At 41.4% G+C, this 24,951-nt stretch overlaps 1 protein-coding gene across 1 annotated transcript in view; it reads right to left on the reverse strand.

The window, feature by feature from the left end:
• The window catches only part of MICAL3 (microtubule associated monooxygenase, calponin and LIM domain containing 3), a 165,082-nt gene that overhangs the window by 75,562 nt on the left and 64,569 nt on the right, over positions 1–24,951 (reverse strand). Inside the window, exons 9-23 of the mRNA XM_086609661.1 lie at positions 24,626–24,741; positions 22,313–22,439; positions 21,684–21,777; positions 20,399–20,546; positions 18,910–19,106; positions 17,905–18,017; positions 17,373–17,435; positions 16,671–16,844; positions 15,495–15,587; positions 11,055–11,150; positions 8,810–8,866; positions 6,867–6,971; positions 4,229–4,336; positions 1,472–1,579; positions 611–797 (exon numbers count right to left, since the gene is read on the reverse strand). Of these exons, the coding sequence (XP_086465787.1) occupies positions 611–797; positions 1,472–1,579; positions 4,229–4,336; positions 6,867–6,971; positions 8,810–8,866; positions 11,055–11,150; positions 15,495–15,587; positions 16,671–16,844; positions 17,373–17,435; positions 17,905–18,017; positions 18,910–19,106; positions 20,399–20,546; positions 21,684–21,777; positions 22,313–22,439; positions 24,626–24,741 (1,786 nt within the window). The remainder of the gene's footprint in view (positions 1–610; positions 798–1,471; positions 1,580–4,228; positions 4,337–6,866; positions 6,972–8,809; positions 8,867–11,054; positions 11,151–15,494; positions 15,588–16,670; positions 16,845–17,372; positions 17,436–17,904; positions 18,018–18,909; positions 19,107–20,398; positions 20,547–21,683; positions 21,778–22,312; positions 22,440–24,625; positions 24,742–24,951) is intronic.

The following is a 24,951-nucleotide window of genomic DNA, read 5'->3' on the forward strand; positions in this document are numbered from 1 at the left end:
GCAACTACTTCAACACTTTATATAAATATACACATATATAACATTGACTTACCTCTACTGAACTGCAATGCTTCATTTTTTGCTATATAAACAGAACTTAGTCTGCAATGAGCTATTATCACAGCCCCGATATAAAGTTCCTATTTTAGTACATCTAAAATAAACTGTAACACAGAGAGGGACAGTTGTGAAGTCTTCTAAGAAGAAAAAATTGACTGCATTTGTCTCCAACATGTTATTTTCTCTTAAGTGATGTTAAACACTAAGGAGTTTCCTCATTTGACAGCACTGAAATAAAAGTGAAGGGCCTAGCCTTCAAACTCAGCCTACAAACCCTTTTAAAGCCCACAAGTACTATTTGTTTCTTTCTATTCGAACAGCTGTTATTATGTTAAATTAATTCCTAACAGCTCAGTTATTTTGCTGCCTGAACGACCTGCCCACAGGAAACCCATCCACTTTCAACAGTTTGAGAGACAGTGTCTTTGGAATAGAAGTTACTCCCCTCCCTAACTCACCAAATAATTTTTATGCAAGGAAAGAGCTGAAATCACTATGCAGACTTCCAGAAGAGTTAAGAGAATTCTAACAAGAAGGCAATTTCTCTTACCATCTTCGATATCGTAGGCGTAAGACGACAAGCGCAGAGTCGTCGCGCAGTATTCACACTTGAAGCAACTGCGGTGGAAGAACTTGCCTTCAGCACTCAGCCTTTCCATCACGTAGACTCGCTTGCGGCAGAAGTAACAGACATCGCTGCCTCCCAGGTTTTGGGGGAACTCCTTTTTGAGCGAGCCCTAGACAGAAACAGGCATGGCTAAAGTAGTGTGTCTCCAGCCTCACCAAGATTGTGCGGTTGTATGTTCTGTTCATTTATGTGGATACGGGAGCATCTGGATGCTGCAGTTTTTCCACACATGGATGCTGCAGTTCTTGGGTACAACTCATTTGTTTAATCAGGACACCAAAAAACTAACCTTACTGTCCAGGGAAGAAGGTCCTAGGATGCCATGCCTACATATATCAGGAGTAAAATAAGCTCTGGATGGAAGAGCAGCCACCAGTACTATTAATGATGACTTTGAAATAAATGACGGAAGGAGGCACACAATGGAAAGCCAAAACCGTCAGAAGCCCCTCAGACAGCAATTCTTAGACCTACATAATCCAAATCAATATCTCCTCCAGAAAACAGTAATGCAGAAGTAGCCCCAGTGGATCAAACACATCTTCATAAATATGACAAGCAGCTTCTCAAATGTCTACGGACAACCCTTGGATGCTGAGATTAGATTAAAACATTTTGCAAGGAACACGAGGACAAGAGTGAGGGCAGATGAAGAGAAATAAAGTCTTTCACAAAGCTACGATGGAGAGATTCCATCAGTGGTAGGAACAACTGGACACTCACAAAACTTCTGCTCTACAGTACATCTAATCACAAACACGCATTTTCTGTACATTGCCTTACCAGTTCCTTCTTGTCTAGAAGGGTTTTGGGTTGCTCTTTCCTTTGAAGCTGATTGGCTATCTGCTCAGCCAATGAGCTCACTCCGCCTGTGTACATCTTTATATACTTCTACCAGATGGATGGAATAAAACAATAGGGCAGTGAGAAAAGAAAAAAAAATCAAATTAAAAAAAAAGACTACAATGATAACAGGTTAGGTGGTGAAAAGGTGCAGAGAGGTCAAAACATGCCAAGACAGTGGACAATATGAAGTGACAAGTAGTAACAGCAAAGCTTGTTTCACCAGAAATCACCAGTACGGTCCAGGATCAACCGTAACAACAGAAAAGGAGTTTGCATTTTGCATTCTTTAAGTTCTCTAGAAATACTATGATGATGAAGAAAGTAGATCTTGTTTTCGCTTGTAAGGTATTTTGCATCTGGAAATCTGAACGTAGACACTTCTCAGATGAGGCCAAACAGAGGTTAAGATTTTAGCTTCCAGAGAAAAATCAGCGAAGATCTTTTAGAAGACACGTTACATAGTTTAATGCAACGTGCTGATCACAACAGAATATTTATTTATATGCTTAGCAACCAGAAAGAATTCATATTTAGAGCATTCATAGAGCAAGGAGAAATCCTTAACTAAGGAACTCACAGTCATTCAAAAATATGAATTCTTCCAGTGCTAAAAATACATAGAGGTTTACATGAAAGAAGATGCAAGAGGCTCATCCGATGCATTAAAGCCACACCTGCATACATCTGGAACATGTACTTGTGCAACTGTGAACACAGCTTTATGACTAGGCTTTTCTCCACCATGGGTATTCACTGACTCCATAATTTTGGATATCTAGAAACCCTCCAGTATTGCAAGAAATCTAGGCAGGTTGGCTGTTACCTTAGATGGTTCAAAAGGAGGGTTTGCAAACCAAGTTCAGTCCTGCAGGAGCGGAGGAGGTTTTTTCACAGGAAATATTTACAACCATTGGCAATCATGACATGGTTAAGAAAATTAGGTGGTTACATCCCCGTTAGCTCAACCACACTGCAAATGCCATGTATGTGACTCAGAGCAGCAAGGTGCGTGCCAAGCAATTTTCCTTTTCCTGACCAAGAAGCATTATGAATGTTTCTAGCTGGAGCCTCCTCAGCAAAGGAAGGATCATCAGAGACACACTCCAGCTTCTGCCAAGTGGAAAAGACAAAAGGATAACGGTATTCTGAAGGAAAGAACTACAGTTGTATCTCAAAATCCCCTTTACTCATAGCAGAACTTGTTTGAAGCACACCAGTTATTTCCCACAACTAATAAACCAGCATAAATTTCACACACGTGTTATTAGCCTGTTAGGAATGTTAAAGACCTTCACACGTTCAGACACGAGAACAGCAGGAAGCATCACAAAAACTGAAATTCACCACAGAACGGGTGGTACTTTGGGGAAAAATAGTTTGAAAAGGGAGTGCTCAGTCATCAGAGATGACTGTTGCTGAAATCCCGATTCCTTAAGCTCTGTGCCACTGCAGGAACGAGGGTTTATTTCTACCCAGAAAGAACTTTACCTGTCTACTGATTCCACCCCAAAATGCAGAGCACTCACGGTATTTATATATGCAAGTAGTAAGACATGATTTGTCCTTCAAAATTTTCCAGGTTCCATATTCTTCCTCAGGTAATGTGTGCACACACCAGTGCAGAGTTGCCTTTCAATGTCATACATGGTATCTTGTCAAATACTACATTTTAAATTGTGTCCACTGGAAAAATTGTCTTATTTTCATTCAACATTGATCTTTAACTGGCAACCATAATCATTTGGCCAAGAGTTTTTAATTTCTCTCTAAAAGGCCAGAAACCTTTATGGTTTTTTAAGTTTTCTTAAAAGATAGTTCAAGCTTTTCCATGGGAAAAATTCTCTTTTAGCTGAATAGGTTTCCACTGAACAAGTTTTGATTTTAAACCCTTCATCTAACCTTAACTTCAGATGCTCCAGCATCTTTCAATTTCTACCAGCACAGATGAAGTTCCATGCTTAAAAAGTGATTATGCTAATCATAATTCACAATACCTTGGACTATGCAGTGTAGGAAATTTAATTGCTGACTTTTTGATTTGGGGTTCTGTGTTTCTGGTTTGTTTTGCTTTTCTCCTATACATCATCTGGCCTAACGCTGGGTCCTAGATGAAGCATTTTATCTTTCTTCTCGTGGGCAAAAGCCTTCAAGATATACAACGTTCTCAACATTTTCAAGAGCAGGAAAAGAACCCACTCCAACTTAGGTCAAATCGAGCTCCTGGTGTTCATGTATGACAACTGCAACTAGTTCCAATCCTCAGTGAGTTTTCAGAAAGCCCAAGTACTTTCATTTCGCGCCGTCCGTTAAGCACATATGCACAAACACATTCTGTAGTTTGGCCCAAGATCTCAACAAAAGCAGCAAGCAGAACAAGAAAGCTTTACTGCAAAGCCAGAAGGACTATCAGTGCTCAAAAAACCCTGGAAAGAGTGAGACGTACAACAAGCTTTTCGTTTACACCAAACATTAAGTACGTTTTGTTTCAAACTGGTTTATGGCTGACAACAATAAAGCTCTGCCACAGGTTGCCTCTGGCTTCTCGTTTGTGCATGAATATGCCCAGACATTGCATTCTGCAGGTGAAGCATTGCAAGCCCGGCCATCTCTTGCGGTGTGTCCTTCGCTGGTGGGTCTGGGGTGCAGCAAGCGAACACGGCTGAGTGCACCTTGCAACGCTCAGGCTAATGCTACCTGTCGAAGAGAGTCAGATGAAGGTGAAGAAGGGCGGTTAGAAGAACGGAGGCTAAGGGAGAGCTCCCACTGGTCAACAAAGAATCGGCGAGACGGCTCAGTCTCAGGCTAAAAAATAAAATAAAAATCAAAACAATCACACATGACTACAGAGGGATGAGAAGAGAACAAATGAAAACAACCCAGGCCCTTCTGCCCACTAACAAAAAAAATTTCTTAAAGATTCTGGTAGGAAAACTTGGAGAAAAACGGCCAGTGCATCTTCATTTTCTCCCTAGCGAGGCAAAGAGCAAATTAAGAAAAACTTACTCTATTAGGTTTTAAGTTATTTAGGACCATTTGGAAGCAGTTACCTACTTCCACAGATGTCCAACCTCCTGTAACCCAACCAACTAAGCCATTGGCAAAGATCCCAAATCCATTTCCTCTGCTCCTCCTGTATCTCCCATTGTTCTGTATTACTGGCCCAAGGCACTAAGATTGTCTTTCAGGCCATGTGAGATCCCTTCGGTATTTTAACTATATAAACCCAAAAGCCTGCTCTCCTTGGGGATGGAAGAGAAAGAAAATAACTTGCATGCATTGCCAGTAATTAGCAGCAAATTTCCAACCCAAAGTTTACTGTAAGCAGACTGGAAACATCACACTAGAAAGAATGAAACAACATAAAACAACCTGCTGTTCTTGCTTATCAAGAGGCAAACAATTAATCCCAAACTGAGAATCTGTATCCTTCTGAAACCAGTTCCTCACACAAGAAGCCAAAATTTGGTCTTCCAACATACCCCTCTCACTATCTACATGACCCATTATGCCCATCTCCCAAGAAGTACTTCTCATAAATAGGAAAAAAAACAATAGCTGGAAGTAGCAAGTAAACAGCACTGGTAGAAACTGTGCATTCCTAGAAAATATAATCTAGACAGAAAAATTTTACAAATTTCAAATATTTGACCCTCTTTTACAAGGAAATTATGTTTTCCATTACAAAAAGGAAAAATAAACGTCATGCAGCTGCATGGCTCACAAAAATGGCTATTTCTAGCCACTTAGAATAGCCTAGCCTCAAGATTAAGTCTACTGGACAAAATGCAAAATTGCTTGGCTTTCACATTTTCCCCACTTTAAAAAAATATAACTGTTTACTTTATGACAGATTTTCTGTACTTAAGATCATCATCATTTAACCAAATTTCTTTTCTGAAAATGTCTGTCTTTGCTAAGCTTTCTCTTACTACTCTACTTTTCTTGTATTCTTCTCTTAAATCCCACATCATAATCTATCATTGCCTGCAGTGTTCCAACATGTTTCCTCTTTTTCCTCTCTGCCCTACCCTCTTTATCCATTCCACTTGGTGTTCTGTCTCCACTATATTTTCTCTCCTCCTTAATTCTGCAGTATACAGAAATAAGATAATTTCAAAAATAATTTTTATCTTTGCATTATAATGTTGTTAATCTTTTCCACCCTCAAAAGGAGTTTAAAAGTGCTAGAGAACACCACAAAAGGTAGGAGCAAGATATTTTGGTGCAGATGTTCATTCCTGTGTCATCATTTCAGCTGAGTAAGGAAATGCACACGAGCATGCTGTCCTTGGATCATGTCTGAGATCTTCAGCTGTGTCACCTATTAATAACTGGATGTTAATATGCTTAAATTCATCTTCTCACCCAGTCTTTCGTGGTTTCTTCTACGGCCCCAAATTCTGTCTCAAATCCAGCCAAAGGTTCACGCTTCCTTCCTCGAGAACAGCTCCACTGACTTTAATTATCAGCGAAGACAGCATCCCCAAAAGAACAGCAATGGAAAGTGGCCTAAACGTTGTAAATTTCCCTTTGACATGGCTTGGAAAAGTTATGCCAACTAGCCAAAGTTCTGGGACTGTTTATACTCAGCCCAAGAAGAGAGCTTGATTTTGGATGGTTAACTCAAAACAATAAGTTAAGAAAAAAAATCACTCATGTAGATGGTGTTTTCCAAAAGCACTCTCCAGTTTGCCAAATGCTGTTGAAGGTAACTGGAAACAGAGATAGGGGCAAGCAATCAGAAACTAAAGAAACCACTGTTCAAACTGGTGTGCTCCCATATGCCAAAGGCAACACACTGGAGAGAAAATCAAGCACGAAACCAAACCAAAAGTGCACACTGATATCAAAGAAAATACAGCACAAGCTGCCAAGTCCATCGTCGGAAATAAGTATACAGGAAGTACGGACGCAAAAGTAGTTCTTCAGAGCCAGGAATTACGCTTGGAAAATACAAATGCTCCTGCTTCCAGAAGCAAATAAAATTTGTGAGCAACTAACTGGTAAAGGACCACTATGAGATGATTTGATCTGGAGTGCAGCTGGTTTTCAGCATGTACTCTGAAGCTTGGAGGCCATTTTTCACCTTGCTGTTTATGTTGTGTTTTGAGAAACAGAAACATTGTCATTCATCAGAGAGACAGTTAAGAATGGGCAAGTAGGATAAAAATGCTAAAAAAACCCAGACTTGACCGTGTCTTTTTAACCACATGACTGTACAGCAATGGTCACCGTATTTCAGTGAATTTTTCTATCCCTCTGACCCCAGATGTCACCGGCACCCAGCATCCCGCACTGATCCAGGACACCGGATAGACAGGGCTGTAGTCACCTGATGCCTCACTGCAGGTCTGGACTCCAGGAGGGCAGCTAGCTGACATGCCCTTTGCTCAACATTCTCAGGCACTTGGTCATCAGAAAATAATCGAGGAGATCTCTGTGAGATGAGGAAGGAGGGAGGAAGTAAACAAACCAGCAAAAAAAGCCCCCAAAAGAACAGACACTGCAACACACCAGTCGAAAAGTATGAAATTCACATGCAGAACAGTAAGAGGAGCTCCCATGTGAAGACTGTTTTTATTTCCAATACATGGAAATTATTCATTTCCAACTAAGTGCTAAGTTTTTAACCTCAAGGTCAAGCAAAAAACAGTTGAATTAGTCATTATTACAACTCTCCGACCTAGGATTGCTGCAGCCAAAACCAAACAAGCGTGTGGCCTCTCTCTCCGGCATTACCATCCAAATAAAAAAAAAAGTGGCTTTATCATGCACAAAGGAGCTTATTTGTCAACTTATCTCACCATAGTTCTCAATTCTTAAGGATTTCCTTTTCACATCTAAACCTGCACATACTTGTTGTGTTGCTCAGATTTTGTGCACAGAAACACGTTTTTTAGGGTATTGTACTTCAGTTCTCGTACACAACCAGTTTGTCTCTACTGGTATATGAAAAGTGAACACTGTACTTAGCAGAAAGAGGATGTTTAATGAGACTGTCTGGCTGAAACACAGCACAGCAAAACGAAGCCATCATAGAAGTTGCCAGTTTTACTTCTGCAACTTCCCTGCCCTACTTGTTCTTACTGCACTGCCATGTCAACACATCCCAGGTGCAGCATTTGACACCTCTGCTATTCTGGTCTTTCAAATCCATCTTCTTAGATTGCTGCGTGGTGCACTTAGTGATACAGAAAAAAAGACCTGGCTCGTGGCCACTCACCTGGAATACCACATAGCCTTCAGCTGATTGCTTTATAGAGTTCAAAAGTAAATGGACCAAGAACTACAAACGTGCACATGAAGAAACCTCAGGCTTGATCTGTTCAGAAAGCCAGAGCGCTGCTACGTATGGATAACTGTCCTCGGAAGCAGAACAGAAAACTGAGTTCACGCCCAATTTATGAGAAATACTTTTTCCATTCAGGTACATTAATAATACTCTCTATTTTCACCCGCTTTCATTTCCACCTACTCCTTCCTATCAGATCATTTTCACTAAAACTGGGGCCTATTATAAAGCTGTGGGCTTCTGTGTCACTGCAGACACATGCTTCTTCATTTTCTGCTGCCTGTCAGAAAACATTCGGCCCACAAGAGCCTTTTGTTAGAACACATTCTGAAACTTGCAATGGTTTTATAGCTGGCTACCACTTATGACTTCATTCATTCAAAGCCTTTACTGGAATGTCAACTGATTTGTCAATATGAATTCAAATCATCCTCCGAGTGCCTGTCTTTTCTTTTCCCATGCTTCTGTATAACTCCAAGCCGTTCAGACAGAACATTGAGCATGTTATTGTTAAGAAGGCTTCAAACTCTCTAGACTAAATAATGCCTCATCATTTTTCCTTTTCCTTTGGCCTGTAGGAGGCAGGATGGAATGCCAGTTGTTTAACCATCCAGAAAGCAAGCAGTGGAAACAATGCAACCACGTTCGCATGAGTTAGCACACACCATAACTCTTCTTGTTCTGCTACAGCCAGAGCATACTTCAATAAAGAGGTGTAAGAGAAAAAGAAGAACGGGAAGAGCTTAAGTGCCAGATCTACAGCAAAATAAAAGCATGTAGCAAACTGTTGATGAAGGCTTGTTATGCGTTGATGTGCGTATCACACACATAATCACTCCTAATTGACTCGCAGCAGTTCCAGCGTGTTACCAGCAGCATTAGGGTAAGTGTGTTTCACTACCAGTACATTTGCTCTCTGTAGTACACATATCCACCACAGCCTTGTGCCATCAGCATCCATGCCATTCGCTCATGCTCTTTACCCTTTCCTGTCTGGGACTCTGCTCCCCAGGATAGTCGGCACCAGGTTCCCTGTTTCTCTGCAGGCAAAAATTACGAGCTTAACAACCACAGACCAACTTACTAGTCAAAACACACTTCATCTGATTTTTCTCACTATGTAGGCAGAAGAGATGCCATAATGATAGCAAAATAGGTTTTTTAAGAAAAATATTCTGTAACTGGCAACAGTAACTTGGAACCTACAGGGAAAATGAAAAAAAAAAAAAAAAAAACAAAAAACAGTCCATATATATCCATATTAAGTCAGTAAACCACAACATAGTACCACAACGTAATGAAATTAGTATGATAAAGATGGTAAGGCACTCAATATAACTCATACTGTGATGTTAGATCAAAGGAAGGAAAAGGAAAATTTAAAAGAAGTGGCAGAATGAATGCATTAGAAGCGCAGAGGTACAGGTTTTAAAAGACATCAGTGTAACAACAACGTACATCCATTTGACTCCCTATGAGGCGTGGGCCAAGACAGTTTCAGGAAAAGAAATTATTCCTAAGGAAAAAAAAAGAACGTCTCCAAAAGCAGACTCCTCTCAATTGAGTCTAACAGATCACTTCTGTAGCACAGGAGGTAAAGATTCCTCTGAGTTAAAAGGAGGAAGCCAAAATTATTTTTTTTATCATTTGTTTGAGCAAGAAAACACGCAGAGAAGTTTCCTACAGGACACAGCGTAGAAAATGGTCCAAGTACACTTGGATTTAGCAGTAGTGGGCTCTCATGACTGAACTAGACAACCAAAAAGACACAGGACAAACAAACTTGGAGAAGCCAGGAGGGAAAATACAGAGCTAAGGGGTCCTTAGTGACCGAAAGCCAATGAACCCCACGCAATAGATTAACAAGTAAAACTCAGCATTTAACTGCCATAGCTTATCTGTAAGCTTGGGGAAAACCTTTCTTCTCTCATAAAACGTATCTGTCAAAATTGCCAAAGGATGTTGGCATGAGGAAGGCAGCTAACTATCACATCATCTGATAACAATACATTTTAAATGTGGGTCTTGCTAATGAAAAGGGCTTTCCCCAACCATTCTACCTAGATGTGCATTCCTGTATCCTTTCTTGCACCCCGCTGTCCACACTGGGCCAGCAAACCAATCATTTCTTTGCAGGACAGTTTTAAATCCCAACGGCAAGCTGACTTGACCTATCCAGCAGACGCAGAAATCAGAGAGGCAGCAGGCAATGTGTGGCCCAGAGGCTGACAATAATTAGACCAGATTAAGTGTAACAAGTAACACCACTGAGAAATCACAAAAATAAGGAAAGTCAAGCTTTATATCCAAGAATTAATCTGGTCTACTCCGCTAAAAGGTAACATGCCTTGACAGAGTTTACAGGCATGCAAGTGTTCAGCAAAGAAACATTTTCCACCTATGGGGAAACTGATTTGTCCAATTCCTATTTGAAGTTATGGGAGGTCAATCGAAGTGCAGTTGCCTTTTTATCACCTCCAGGTTAGTTCAGCATCAAGCAGGGAGGAATGGAATTTATTACTGCAACAGAAAACTGAAAGAAAACGTTTTTAAAAAAAAGATACAACTCAAAGAAGCACGATGACCATGCACAGCAAGACACAAATGTTAAAGGACTTCAGGTAACATTTAACTAGAATATCAACAAACACATGTGCACAAACATCTGGATGCATATTAATACACTGTTCAGAACAGCCCTCACTGCTCCAAATTCAAACTCAGACAGACTGAACAAATTCTTGTGAGACAAAGGTTTGGGTGTAGGAGAAACACAAAGATCACATTGGACACGTGCAGGCCAGTACAGCACTTTAAAAAGGCACTTCATACAAGTAATCCTCCAAGAACTTCACGAATACAAGGGCAAATTTTCATTCACACTTGTTTTAAATGAAGAGTGGAGATGGAGAAAAGTTGCATTTTCTTTCCCTGCACTGCTCTAAACATTTAATTTCTATTTTGCTGCAGCTCAAAACTGGTAAAAGCCACTATAATTACAAATTACCCTACAGTAAAGTCTCAGTCTCCAGTGCATCATATAATCATGATAATTGCACTTTTGGTGAACTAACACCGACTTGTGTCTCTAACCTAAGAGGCTGAAGAAGCCCAATCACCATCTGATAAAAGAAAACTGGAAATGTATTTTTAAGTCTGGTAACTGATGAAGTTACTTTGCACAAGCAGTAATGAAGAGAGAGGGACAGAGCATGCAGAGGAAATCACCTGCTGCCTGGGATACGGTGGAGAGGAAGGTGGAGTGGAAGAAGAGAGCATGATCACTTTTTTGGGGCAGGTCCGAGAACGTTCCTTACTCCTCAGCTTTTTTTAAAACAGAAAAAGGAAAAAAAAAAATCATAATAATGGTAGGAGAGAGAATGTTACCGTTGGCTTTGGTGAGGCAGGCCAGAACACACAAACTGGGACTGTGATCCTAAACTCACATCTCCCACAGATGACCTAAAGGTACCTTTTATCTGACGCTGGAAGACCGAAGTTATTCGCCCATAGCTACACAATCACACGTCCATTTGACAGACACTTCCAGGGACAGCCAACACGTACCTCTATCAACCATCGGTTGAGTTTCTGACTCCAGGTCGTACAATCAGTGAAAGGTACAGCTTGGAACTCTCCATATCACAGCTGGACTGCTTTTTGCTTCATGAAAAACTACTTACTGCTGTGCCTTGCAATGTTTAAATACGTCCATCTCGTTGACCCAATTACTCTTGCTTCCAGCTCATTAGCAACACAACTCAACTCACAGTGTTCTGTCCTCAGCTTCAGGTTCCTCTTCTTTTAACTCACAGATACTAAACCATCTCAGACAAGTTCAACTGTACTCCACCATTCTACTGGAACAGAAATACAGCTGGTTTATAGCTAAAATGTAGTCATATCCAATAGTCTGCATATTACACAACTGTGAAAGTTGGATGTGTGTGGGGGTGTTCTGCTAGCAGGGGAGGGGATTTGCTCCCTGTGCCACCAGATCTGAGCCCCATCCCCTCGGGGGGTTGAGCCAAATTGGCGCCTCTGTGAATGGCCCTATTTAAGTTGGGACAAAGGGGCGGGAGGCGCGGTGTTTTGGCGGTCTTTTGCTCAGGAGCAGGAGAGGGGCGGAGGGCGCTGCCCTCGCTCCCGGCTCGCGGCCGCTCGGGCCCGGGCCGGCGCCCGTGCTCAAGATGGCGCCGGGGGAGCCGCGTGAGGGAGTCGGGAAGCGCCCCGCTCCCGGGGTGCCCGCCGGGCCGAGCTCCCCCAGAGAGGATTAAGAGCTAAGAGAAAACAACCACAGCGACCAGGTCAGTCAAGATGGAGCAGGAGGAGGGGTGCTGGAGCTGAAGTTTTCCCTTGCAATCGGTGTGAAGATGGCGGGCAGCCCCCTGCAGCCAGGGTGTGCTCGGCGGAGCAGAGACCCACTCGCGGCCCGTGGAGAAGCCCACGTCGGGGAGGAGATACCTGAGCCCAGGAGAGGTCGTGGAGCAGGGGATGCACGACGAGGTGCTGTTAAAAATGGGCACATGGGATGCACGACGAGGTCGTGGAGGCATCTGGAGTCCGTGGGACGGCCCACGCCAGAGCGAGGGGCAGCAGCTCCCTAAGAGGCCGAGACTGGTAAAGCCCGAACTGGTGCAATCCATGGGGAAGGATTCAATCCTGCGGGCAGGACTTACACTGGAAAAGTGTGGGGATTTTTTTTCCTCGTGAGTAGGGGATCCACCGAAGCAAGGGAAAAATGGTGTAAGGATGAACTGACCTGCACCCCCCATTCCCTGGCCCCCTGCGCTGCTGGGAGGGGGGGGTAGAGCCAGGAACGAAAGGAAATAGGGGGTGGGGAGGTGGTTGCGTTTAAGATCTGGCCTTGTTCTCTCTTTCTCCTCTCAAGTAACCGGCTTTGTTCCCTTGTGTCTCTTGTTAAGTAACTGTTAATAAATTGTTTTGTTTTAAGAAAAAGCCTGAGTCATGTTTTGCCCGGGACCGTGGTTGGTGGGTGCTCCCTCTCGGTTCTTGTCTCGACCCTCAGTCCAAAAACCACGACAACAACGCATATACACGTCCTCATTTTAACATGTCAGAAAACATGCCTTTCTAGTTCTGTACCTCCCTACCATGTACAGTCTTTTCTCCACCATTTCTTGATTATTAATGTGTCTTCTGCCTGATTTTTCCTTTTCTTTTGAGTTCTCACCAGAGTATGTCCGGAAATTGTTGCACGGTGGAAAAAAAAATGCTGTGTATCCAAACCCACTGTTAGACAGCCTTCGAAGAAACAGTTAAAGATATTACAGATGTTCCTTACTGACTTTACAGTGAGCTGGCACTAACATCTGTTTGGGTGTTCTCTTCCCTTTCAGAAAAAAAAAAAAATCAACTTTCTAATTCAACCAGATGCTACAAGCAGCATAAACTAAAGCACATGCCTGTGCTGAAGCAGATGAGGAACATGTATATGCTGTTTCAGAAGGCTCAGCTGTGAAGGCACTAATTTATAGCTGAAAGAGTGACAAAATTTTCAACCACTACAGCTGTTCATGGACTTTCATCTGACCATGGCCAAGTTTGCATTTCAAATCTCGACATCTTCACAAATTTGTGTATTTTTCCATGGCGTATCTCAGAATATAACTTTGTACAGGTACACAAAGTACATGTTCAGTCCTCCAGTACGATGCATTTCTAAACATGCAAAGACAAGATGACTATAGGAAAGAGGAAAGATATATGAACAGATTTAAATAAGAAATTAAGTAGGGAAAACAGTATTTGCAGAAATCATTGGTGGTGTAAGTTCTCTTCTTTTAAGATTTCAGCTCCTGCTGACTGTGGTCATCTGAGTAGTCATTGCATATTTTCAAAAACCACAGTTCCAACAGAATTACTGAAAAGAGTTAGTACTGCTGCATCTTTATCACACTTCAGGGGACCATCTCAAAAGAAGAAGCATCAGACTTCCAGAGGCAGAAAAGATTTGCACCAGAGGACATGTGATCTCCATCTTCGAAGCATCTTTGCATCCATCAGTGATTTAAGCTTATGTAGTACACACATCCCTTGTTACCGTTAGGAGACCTATGAAACTATAGCAGAAATCTGCTGAAAGCCATAAGCTGTCTGGAAAACCAGGACAAAACTGAGTTTAAATGCTCGTCTCTCATGCCATACCCAAACAGTCAGATCCTCTTCTGGATAGACCACATGGCTTTTCAATGGCTTCATGATCTCCGATGAGACACTTTTTCCCAAAAGCAGTCAAAATGGCTTGGAAAGCCATAGAACACACCATGGAAGATGTTTTTATATAATTAAGCATTCATTTGAGGAGAGTAACCACCACACCATGAAACACAATTCTTTTTTTTTTTAGGAGATATTACCATGACAAAAAAATTGCACACATTTCCACCAGGCACGTACACTTAACAGTATCTTCATGCATTACTAACTGCTGTCGAGGTGCTCATAACAGCATGAACCCAATTTTGACAACACAGATCAACACACTGAAAGTTTAGCTGGATAAAGGAAACCTTGTAATCCAATTCATACAGAAAAAGCAGGCCACACAGAATGCTGCAAGCAGCAGACTGGTGAGGTTTGATCTTTTGAAGGTTTTCCCTTTCCAAGAGAGACAGCATGAAAGGTCTTGTGACAAAAGTCAAAACTGCTTCAGAACAGACACTGCCACTATTTCACTCTTTCTAGGAATCCTGTTTTAGCAAGACATCCCTGCCCCACCTCTACACCAGGTACAGAGCCAGTCTGCCTTACAAACTCATTGAAACTGCTGAAACTCTTAAGACAGGGCAAAGCAAAATTCTAAACTGAAACTGATAAGCAAGTACAGCTAAAGAAGTTCATCTGACAGACGCTGGCAGGCAATAGCCCAAAGCAGATGTTCATTTTCCATCAAAACTGGGGGTCCAACCCAGACCACATCCTTTGCAACTGTGTGGTTTCTCCTTTGCAATCACTCTTATGCTTTTGCACAATACTTTCCTCTTCCGTGCAGTTTCCAAGATGCAGGACTAAACCTATCAATCCCAAGACACGAAACTGCCCTTCAACTGCTGTTGATTCGGAAATCCTCTGTGGCAGAAAACCTAAAATTTATTTAATTCACAGTAAGACATGAATCTGCACTGCAACAAATGTGAGAAGCTGGCATGGAAAACTAGATTTTTCCTAAAGAAAGGGAAACCACAATAAAGTCTCCTGTAACTGCAGAACGCATAAGATTTCACATGTGAATAGCAAAGCTGATGACCAATTTTACTATTTATACCAAGGAAGAGCTTTCATGCATCATAGATGACAACACCTTTTACCTCATTGGTTGTGATAATTGCTTACCTATTTTACTTCTTTTTCTAACAGAAAAATCTAGAAATTCTGTAGGCAAGACTTCTGCTAAAATATCCACTGAAACCCTGGAAAGTTCGAACTAGCATAAGAGGGCAGGGAAAATTTGGCTAAGTCCTTTTGAAACATTAAGCCATGCATCATTACCCAAGGGAGATGTTGGATTTTATTTATCAAAAGTTAAATTATTTAAAATAACAGACTCATACAAGGTGCTGGAAAAGGACTGGTTTAAAAAAAACAGGACAGTGATAGGTAGCGTTGGGTGCAAGCAGTACATTGTATTCATAATCATTTTTTTACCTGTTTCCACTGGGGTAGGGGAGCAAGACGGCCCTGCTCTCGTCTGCTGGATGGCTGGTTGTGAACACGTTCTTGATAAGGCAGGACAGGTTGCTGCATGCAGGTTGTAGGGAAAGTAGGACCAAGGAGGAAAGATAAAATAGTAAAGGAAACTCAAAGAAAGCCAAAGGAATGGGATACAGAATAAGACAGACAAACATTTAAGAAAAAAAAAAAATAGAGTAGGAAGAATTCGTTTATCAAGTAAAATATAAAAAGGAAAAAAAAAATCAAAAAACGGGAAGCTACACATATTTTCAGACTTTCCCTTTGTTTTCATTGTTTCTTCATATCAGCTTGGTTATTCCAGCCAACATGTAGTGGGTGAGGAAACATTTGATTGGTGAAGGAGTGGGATAAACGTCACCGTTTTGAGATCACATTATCCAGTGCAGCACAGACATCCCTGACCTAGCTTTGGAGTAGCCAGGTCAGGTCCCACTCACAATCTGGCCATGGCACCACACAGCTTGGCACGAGCAGCAAAGACAGACCACTCAGCAGAGCAAGAACTCAGGCACTGAAACCATCCCGAGCCTTACTCTGCTGACGGCGCACTGCTAGCAGTAGGTTGAAGTGACTCAATCTAACTCCAAAGACAACTATGCTGCAGTTGAAGTAGCTCAGATACCATCCTGAATAATCAGGAAGCCTCACCAGAAGGAAACAAATATCCCGATTGCAAAGAAACTCCCAGGCATTTATCTGCTGCGCTTACACACGCATACAAAACTTAATCACAGTTCACAAGAACAAACAGATACAGCCTGGCATGAAAAAGTTCAAATCAGAAATGGAATGATAGTCCTTAAACATCAGAAACAGAATGTTCCTGGAAAGCTTTTCAACAGCACCAGGAGTTACAAGAGAAAGCTAGTTGCTGCTAAGATGTTTTTGAACAAGATTACGTAACATAATACAGGCAATAACAGAGAAACAGACTTTTATTAGGAAGTTTTTCTCTATCCCATACTCCTAAATTAGAAATTTTTCTCTTTTGAGTAAGCTTCACTCTTCCCTAGGATAGCCTTTGAAGTAGAAGAGAACCACTAGCATCCAGTCTCAAGGAATGCATGTTGTTATTCATTATTTTCCTCCGTAATTCCAAAATCAAAGAGTTTATTAGCCATCTCCTACCTGTCTTCGTAAGCTTGAGGACTGAACTGGTGCATTCTCCTCAAACTTGGCCAGCAGCTGCGTTGCCATAGACTTGACTTTGTTCTGATTCCCAATGGCAGCATCGATTCTCCTCTCCGTCAGGGCGCTCACCAGCGTGGGTCTTTCTTCCCTGTAGCTTCGTGGGACGTCCTCCTAACAATCGGTGACGTCAAAGTTGAACAAGATGCAACTTTTCCCCTCCACCCCTTTGCTCTGACAGTAAAACCACCGACAACTCAAAGCACTTAACTCATTTGTACCTGTTTACCTATAAACATTTCGAGGGAAGGACTGCCTGCCTCACATGGGGCACACTAGAAACACACACTTTTTGCACTAGCCAAGGCTAAAGTTGAAATATGAATGAAAATTCTGACTACACTGCATGAGTACTGCAGTAAAGTTTTATTCTTGGTGTCCTCATCAAATCAAACTAAACTGCAATAAAAACAGAATACGAGGGAATCGCAGCATTTCATTTGTTGTGTTCTCCTCTTTCATAAGCATCAGTAAAATATTTGCGCTGTAACTATGACAAAGCATAACCTCTGAAGAATAATTAATTTTTATTTAAAAAAAACTTATATAAACCCTGAATATAGAAAACGAAAGGACTGAATTGGGAACAAGGAACCTACCACATGTAGGTGTCCCTGACATCTTCCTCACTGTAATACTTACATCCTCAGATTGGCTAGTTTTTCTCCTCTTTCCTGCACCATCCAGTTCCTTTTCTTTTTTGTCCTGAAAATGGAAGGAGGAGGCAAAAAAAACCAAAGATAAGGATTCTCATACCTTTGTAGCCTGAGATAAATGTCATCAGTGCCCTTAAATAAGCTTTGCAACACAACTGATTAATTCTCTGGGCTCATCCTCCATTTATTTGAGGAGATTCTTACCTTCGAATTGGACATTCTTCAACACTTCCAACTAACTGGGAACCGAGCAAGTTGTTATGTTCCAATTCAAAGTACATCCTCAAATACTACCACCAGGCTAGGATTTTAAGACTGCAATATACCACTCGTTGAGAGCACATATTACAGATGTGATTCTGCAGTTATGAGTGTCATGTTTTGCCCCGTGCCAAGAGCTGACGAGCACGTGGTCTTTTGTAAATTCAGAGCAGACACTTACACATACATTTTTAGGACCACCTACTTGGCCAGCAGCCTAACAGACACAAGTGTTATCAACACTGTGGTATGGTTACCTTCGGAGTGCGTTTCCGAGAGATGCTTTGTCCCAGTTTACTAAGAAAAGAGATGGGTGATTTGGTACTGGCAATTAGGGCAGCTTTCTCTTCTGCGTTCAGGTCCAGACTATCTGTTAGCAAAACCAGAGAGGACAAGGGAATGTCAAGCAATTATTCTGTGGTGCTATTATTAAATTCACAACTGAAGGACTCACTGATTTATTTTTTTTTTAACATAACACTCTTTCATAATGCTTATAATGTCCAGAATTAATATCTTTCTCGGCTACTCTACTATTTCATTTAGCCAAAATCAATTCTCCTTTCAGGGTTTACAACCACTCAGAATAAATAGTAACTTTGTTTACTCTATTTACTTTCATATTTAAAGAGCATCACGATCATCAGTATTCCTAAGAAGACTTCACAGTTTTAGAAATAATACCTGATACACGTTATATTTCTAAAAGGCTATTAAACACTTTTTTTTCCCTACCAGAACGATAGAGTTGAATTAAGATCATCAGTAATAAAGAAACAGCTATAACAACATTATTAATATTTAAAGGTAGGCCATATTGATTTGTATTAGGCATCTTTCAGTTCTAATCAAGTATCTTCCACTCCTCAGCAGCCTGAAGTTACTCAGATGGTAAACAGATAAAACTTGGCCAGTGTTTTGAAATTACCTACAAAACAACTACTAGCAATCATCTCACATCAGGTGAACCCCTACTAAGAGCAAGAAAGCCGAGCAGTTACCTAGTAGTGCTGAGGTGACTTTAGAACTTTTGAGGACGTTATTTTGAGAACGTTATTTTGTATTAACTCATTTTTTGCTCCTGATGGGGCTAACGCAGTCTTTATCAGAACCAAAAAGTCGTCAACTTTTGTAACGTGAAGTTAGTGCATGACTAGTATGAACCGATGCAGAAGCAGCAGGAAGGTAACTGAAGCACACACCCTCATCCTGAAGCTTTAATCCTATCTTTAAATCCAAGAGGCCTGCCTCAAACTCCTTACCGCTAGAGGGGATGGTGTCTTTGAACATCTCATAGAACTGTGTGAGGTACATCACCATCGACAGTTTATCTGGCTCTCCCACAGATGCCATTTCCTTTCCAGTCATAATGGGAGATATTCCAAACTCTTTCTCAGCGATGTCAAAGGCTAACTGGTTATTCTTCTCCACGTTGTACTCATCCAAAGAATCAAAGTCTCTGCAAAGGGCAGAAAGACAGTATGCACCGAATCAAGTAGAAACAAATCTCAAAGAACAGAACTCAGGGATCTATCTCCTTCCCCGCCCCCCCCCCCAAAAAAAATCTCTCAAATTTATTTCCCAGTAATCTTTTGGTATTGCAGAGTTGATGCTTCTTAATCATGGTGAACTTTGGCTCAAGTGTATTCAGTTTTTTATTTTTTGCTCCTCCTCCAAATTCAGATTTTTCTTCTTAAAAATTTTATTAGTCTCTGAAATATATCTTCACTTACTCCTCTGCTGGAACACTGTACTGTTTTCTCCTACCTAAAATCTTTTGTGCACTTGGAACTAAATTAAGCCTTCACTTTTGTCCCCTTTTTTCTTGAGTGATTCATATTTTAGTTCTGCTGGCTTTTTCCAAAACCGGTAGAACTACATAAAAACTAGATAAAAAACTAGAGCTTGAAGTGAATCACATAAACCATTTCAAAAAGCATTTGAACTCTCCACAAGCTATACAGCTACTAAATGGCGTAGCTCAGGTTAACTCGAGCACACCAACAGAGAAGTAACTCAGCGCACACGGAAGGGAATAACCAAGTAATTTTTCAGCATGCTTTACATTGGATTATGTCTCTAAATACAGACCTAGCATTTATTTTTTCTAATGTCCCTTTGGGAAGTTGAAGTCACTTCAGATTTCAATTAAAGTACCAGAGTCTTTGCTCCTGTTTTTTTTTCCAGCCAGTGTTTTCCTTTTCTAGAATCTGGACACTGTTTTACCCAATACATCAAGTAAGAGGACGCCTCTCTCATTCATCCAATGGGCATGTTAGTGCACTAACAGTAGCAACGTCTCTGTTTAGATTGTGGGTCACTACTTCTAAAAAGAGCAGCCTAAAAGTCTTGAAAAAGAGTTACTGATAAACAAGAGATTTATTAAGGGCTGTGTAGAGACGTGTTCACAAGAAATTTAACCGAAACTATGAACTATTCTTGACTAACTTCACAGAGAAAAGAGCTGTCAGTCAAGAATCCTTTCCAGTCAGTACCAATTTGGAGCTTAATTCTGTCAAATCATCCAGAAGGGAAAACGACAACACATTTATCTTCATATTCATCAAGCTATTACGACCTTTCACTCTGCTGGTGAATCACCATACCTAAGCCTCTATTATGTTTAATTGAATTCATTTCAATCCATTTCTCCATAAGTCACAAATGCATTGCCTCAGTCGCCACACTATTAGTTCCAAATAACACTAATGTCCTGCTCCTCCCAGTTACTCAAGACAGCCAGTTACTCACATTAAGTCTGGACGGTATCTGTGGATAATGGCACACAAAGCTAGGCCGCTTTTCCACGACATCGTGAGATCTGTGACATTAACACCAGCATATCCATCCGTCTGCCTCTGGCACCAACTGAGTAATTTACTAGAGCGAGCTACAGACTCTGTAAGAAACCGTGGTTTTAAGTAGAAATGCACAACATCTCTTTCATAAATTCTAAATACAACATAAAACCCACTAATCAGCAAACAAAACTTTCATGTAAACAAGACCCTTCTACAATGGGCAATACAGGATAGAATTTTTTTTTTTTTTTAAAAGACTATCGTATCTATTTTAGATCCGATAAAGGATTCTTAATTTGCTAAAAAGTAATTATCTAAGAGATAACTTGCCAGGCTTTTCATGCTAGCCCTTGTAAAAGAGCCCCAGGAATCATCAAACAGCCGCAAAGGCTTGTTAAATATGATCAAAAGGCTACAGTAGCACAATGCTCTCTAAAGCCCAGATACACTATTTCTAATGGAAGATCTACAAACCTACTTGCGCAACTTTTTCTTTTCTCTTGAAAGCTTTCCTTTAAAAGCACTGACCTGGTCTGACCTTGCCTTGCTGTAAAATCTGATGAGATTACAGCCTAAAGGGACGTGGTTGCAGGGCAAAGAACAAATCAAAAGGCTACACAGCTACTCAGCAGTGAAAGGGAAGCTCAGCAGCAAAGCACCATTCTCAGAGTCCCCCAAGACTCTCTGGACATCCAAAGGTGAATGGAAAAGGAAAAGTTCAACACACCCCTCAGGGTACAGGACAAGCAGACATATACTGAAATGCTTATCAGAAGGCATCTAATTTTCCGAAGAATGCAAGCAAGCGAGGCTTCGTTTAGTTAAGCTAAGAGATAAGATTAAGTAAAGGAAAGCATGAACATGAAAGACTGCAGAAGAAAACTTCCATTATGTTTGTAAGAATTCCGAGTTTACTGTTGGAGTGAACTCAAGTTAGGCTTCTGCACTCTAAGTAAGGACATTGTTACAGAACAAAGGAGGTGAAAAGAAATGCTTGCATAAGCAAATACGCTGCGAAATTTAACAGCATTATAAAACAAGGGAAATTAGGCAAGCAAAAATATATTTACATGTTAATTCAAACTTGAAAGATTAGAAAAATCAGACTGACACAACAATTGCTGGATACGTTTTCTAAACCAAAAGACACTGGTACTCTACAGCCCTGCTGCTCTGATTACTGCACTGATCCGGCTCTAGAATACCGAAAGGAACAGAATAGTAGCCAGGCCTACCATTCCGAGTCAACTTTGGTGTCCTGGAGTTCACAAAGTTCTCTATTTCCAGGTGAATGTCTTTCAAGTCTCCTGTATTATACAAGTGGCGTACCTAAAACGACCAAAAAAAAAAAATTAAAAATTACCAACATGCCATGCACCCAAGATCCATACAGGAAGAGCCAGAGGGCAAGAAGGAGCCACCCCAAGGCACAAAAAGACAAGTCACTTACATAGCAGAAATCTCTAACCCCAATTTCTCTAGCAGAAATTCTAGCCCACGAACCCCAGAACAAAAAGGATCAGCTCATCAGTGCTGATCTAGCTGACTGCTGCTGCTCAGCAGATCCCAAATTGCAGTGACAGGCTGCTGTGCCAGATTATTACAAAGACAACGCGCACGTACTCGCGCAAACGCACACAAACGTATAGATTTCATGTGTCGTTACAGCACCGTTAAAACTATCAAAATAAAAAAATCCTAAACCGGAATCTGTGACAGTACAGAGGTCTGCGCTGGACTGATGTATCTGCTTTTCACTGCTTCCACATCAGGTCACTCACCATTCCCAGGACACCAGCACAGCCCCACCTAAGGAAGGATAAGGCAGATTACAAGCATCCGGAAGCACCGACTGGCTGGTTACCTGCTGCGGCCGCAGGAAGTTGACGTTGATATTCGGATACCGGGTGGCGGGATCAATGCTGTAATGGCTGAAGTTCTTACTCACGTTCTCAGGGGTGGTCTGAGGCAGCAGCCTATAAATGCTTTCCCTTTGGGAAAATAAAATTTAAAAAAGTTTTAGGGGTTGGTTGGTCTAAGTCTGGTTGTTTTGAGGTTTTGGCTTTGGTTGGTCTAAGTCTGGTTGGTTTTGAGGTTTTGGGTTTGGTTGGGTTTTTTTCAGAGATGCATCACTGCTAATACTGCTAAGTAAATCCTCGAGGGACAAACATTCAGATCACAAATCCAACGACTTCACACACTGAATAGTTAAGATTCAGTAAACTAAAATCTGCAATTTAATACAACTCCAGAAATCAAAAGGACATAAGAAAACAATACATTAAGCATAACTGAAAGGGTTCCCTAGTACAATAAGACGCTGAGACACTGGAGCAACTCAGGAAGAGTCACATTGTCCTGGGAGGAGAGCTCAAGAGAACTGGGTTTGTTCAGCGTGTAGAAGAGAAGACTCATGGAAGATCTTGCTGCTGTCCGCAAATGTCTAATGGAAAGGTGATGGAAGTCTGGATCCAATTGCAACATTTTTTTTTAAATTTGTGCAAATGGAATTTCATATATCCATTGTGCCATTTATACAATTTTCATAATTATACTATGGTTCCTGATGCTCAGAAGCTGCAGTTGCTTGAGTTTAAAATAAGTTCTACTAGCTGTTGCTTTTACTTACCTCATCTTTTAATTACTCGAGTTCTGATCTCTAAGACATCATTTTGAGTCACCAAAACAATATTCAACCAAAGATGAGTTCTGTTTAGCATCTTTATCGATCATTTGAACAAGTGGATCGAGTGCACCCTCATTAAGTTTGCAGATGACACCAAGTCGGGCAGGAGTATTGATCTGCTTGAGGGTAGGAAGGCTGTACAGACGGATCTGGACAGGCTGGATCAATGGGCCGAGGCCAATTGGATGAGATTCAACAAGGCCAAGTGTCAGGTCCTGCACTTGAGTCACCACAACTCCATGCAACACTACAGGCTTGGGGAAGAGTGGCTGGAAAGCTGTCCGACATAAAAGGACCTGGAGGTGTTGGTCAACAGCCAGCTGAATATGAGCCAGCGGTGTGCCCAGGTGGCCAACAAGGCCCATAGCGTCCTGGCTTGCATCAGAAACAGTATGGCCAGCAGGACTGGGGAAGTGACTGTCCCCCTGTACTCAGCACTGGTGAGGCTGCACCTCGAATACTGTGTTCAGCTTTGGGCCCCTCGCTACAAGAAGGACATTGAGGTGCTGGAGCGTGTCCAGAGAAGGGCAACAAAGCTGGTGAAGGGTCTGGAGCACAAGTCTTACAAGGAGCAGCTGAGGGAACTGGGGTTGTTTAGCCTGGAGAAAAGGCGGCTAAGGGGAGACCTTATTGCTCTCTACACTACCTGAAAGGAGGTTGTAGTGAGGTGGATATCAGTCTCTCTTCCCAAGGAACAAGCATTAGGACAAGAGGAAATGGCCTCAAGTTGCACCAGAGGAGGTTTAGATTGGATATTATGAAAAATTTATTCTCTGAAAGGGTTGTCAAGCATTGGAACAGGCTGCCCAGGGAAGTGGTTGAGTCATCATCCCTGGAGGGATTTAAAAGCCATGTAGATGTGGCACCCAGGGACATGGTTTAGCGGTGGACTTGGCAGTGCTAGGTTTATGGTTGGACTTGACAATCCTATAGGTCTTTTCCAACCTAAACGATTCTATGATCAAGAACTCGATACTCTAAAGAAACACAAGATGTTGTTTGGCTTAAAGAAACAAAGCAATCAATTTAGGAGAACATGAAATAAAAGGAGGTCACGGCTTCCTTGAAAGAAAATCATAAAAGATATTTACAAGGTAATAGGAGATGGCAAGAATTTTTGGCTGTGGTACTTTAAAGGTACCTACATCTTGATCTGGTTTGCTACTGCAAGGCTGGTGACAGCAAGCCAGGCTCACTTTCTCCATGTAATACCAGTAAGCACCAAAAAAAGACTCTTGGTCTAATCCGCTTTTAAAACTAGGACCAAGAATATCTGCAACATTTCTCACTCGTCTATAAAAATATTTCATTTTATCAGCCCCATAGGAATTTTTTTCTTCAATTGAAATATACCCTCAAGCATCCTCCAAACACAGTGAGAATCTGTATCTGCTATTCTGTCTATATATTTGTACTGGAAGAAACTGGAATGAATGATGTGACATTGGAGGATTAGATTAGAACTGTAAGTGTACTCATTTTCTCTCTTACCTCTCTGCAAGAACTTCCAAAGGACTAGCTCCGAGCGACCAACTTCGTACCATCCAAGCAGAGTCCATTGCAGCCAAAAATCCCCTGGCTATTCCAGTTCCCATTGGCCAAAATGGCTAATATTAGAGTTAATGAAAAAAAAGCAGAGAAAGGAAAAGCATCAGTTAAGGAAAATTTTAAACAAATATCAATAATATATTCAGATGGCAATCTGCTGGGAAATTATAGCTCAGTAATTAGCTTAAAGCTGCACCCCTGCTGGGCTAGAGGAAGCCAGATGTTTGGTGAATTGCCCGTGAGTTTCCCCAAAGCCAACGTTCCTCTAT

The sequence above is a fragment of the Tauraco erythrolophus genome, chromosome 4 (assembly GCF_009769465.1).
Source record: "Tauraco erythrolophus isolate bTauEry1 chromosome 4, bTauEry1.pri, whole genome shotgun sequence".
NCBI classification, from domain to species: Eukaryota; Metazoa; Chordata; class Aves; order Musophagiformes; family Musophagidae; genus Tauraco; species Tauraco erythrolophus.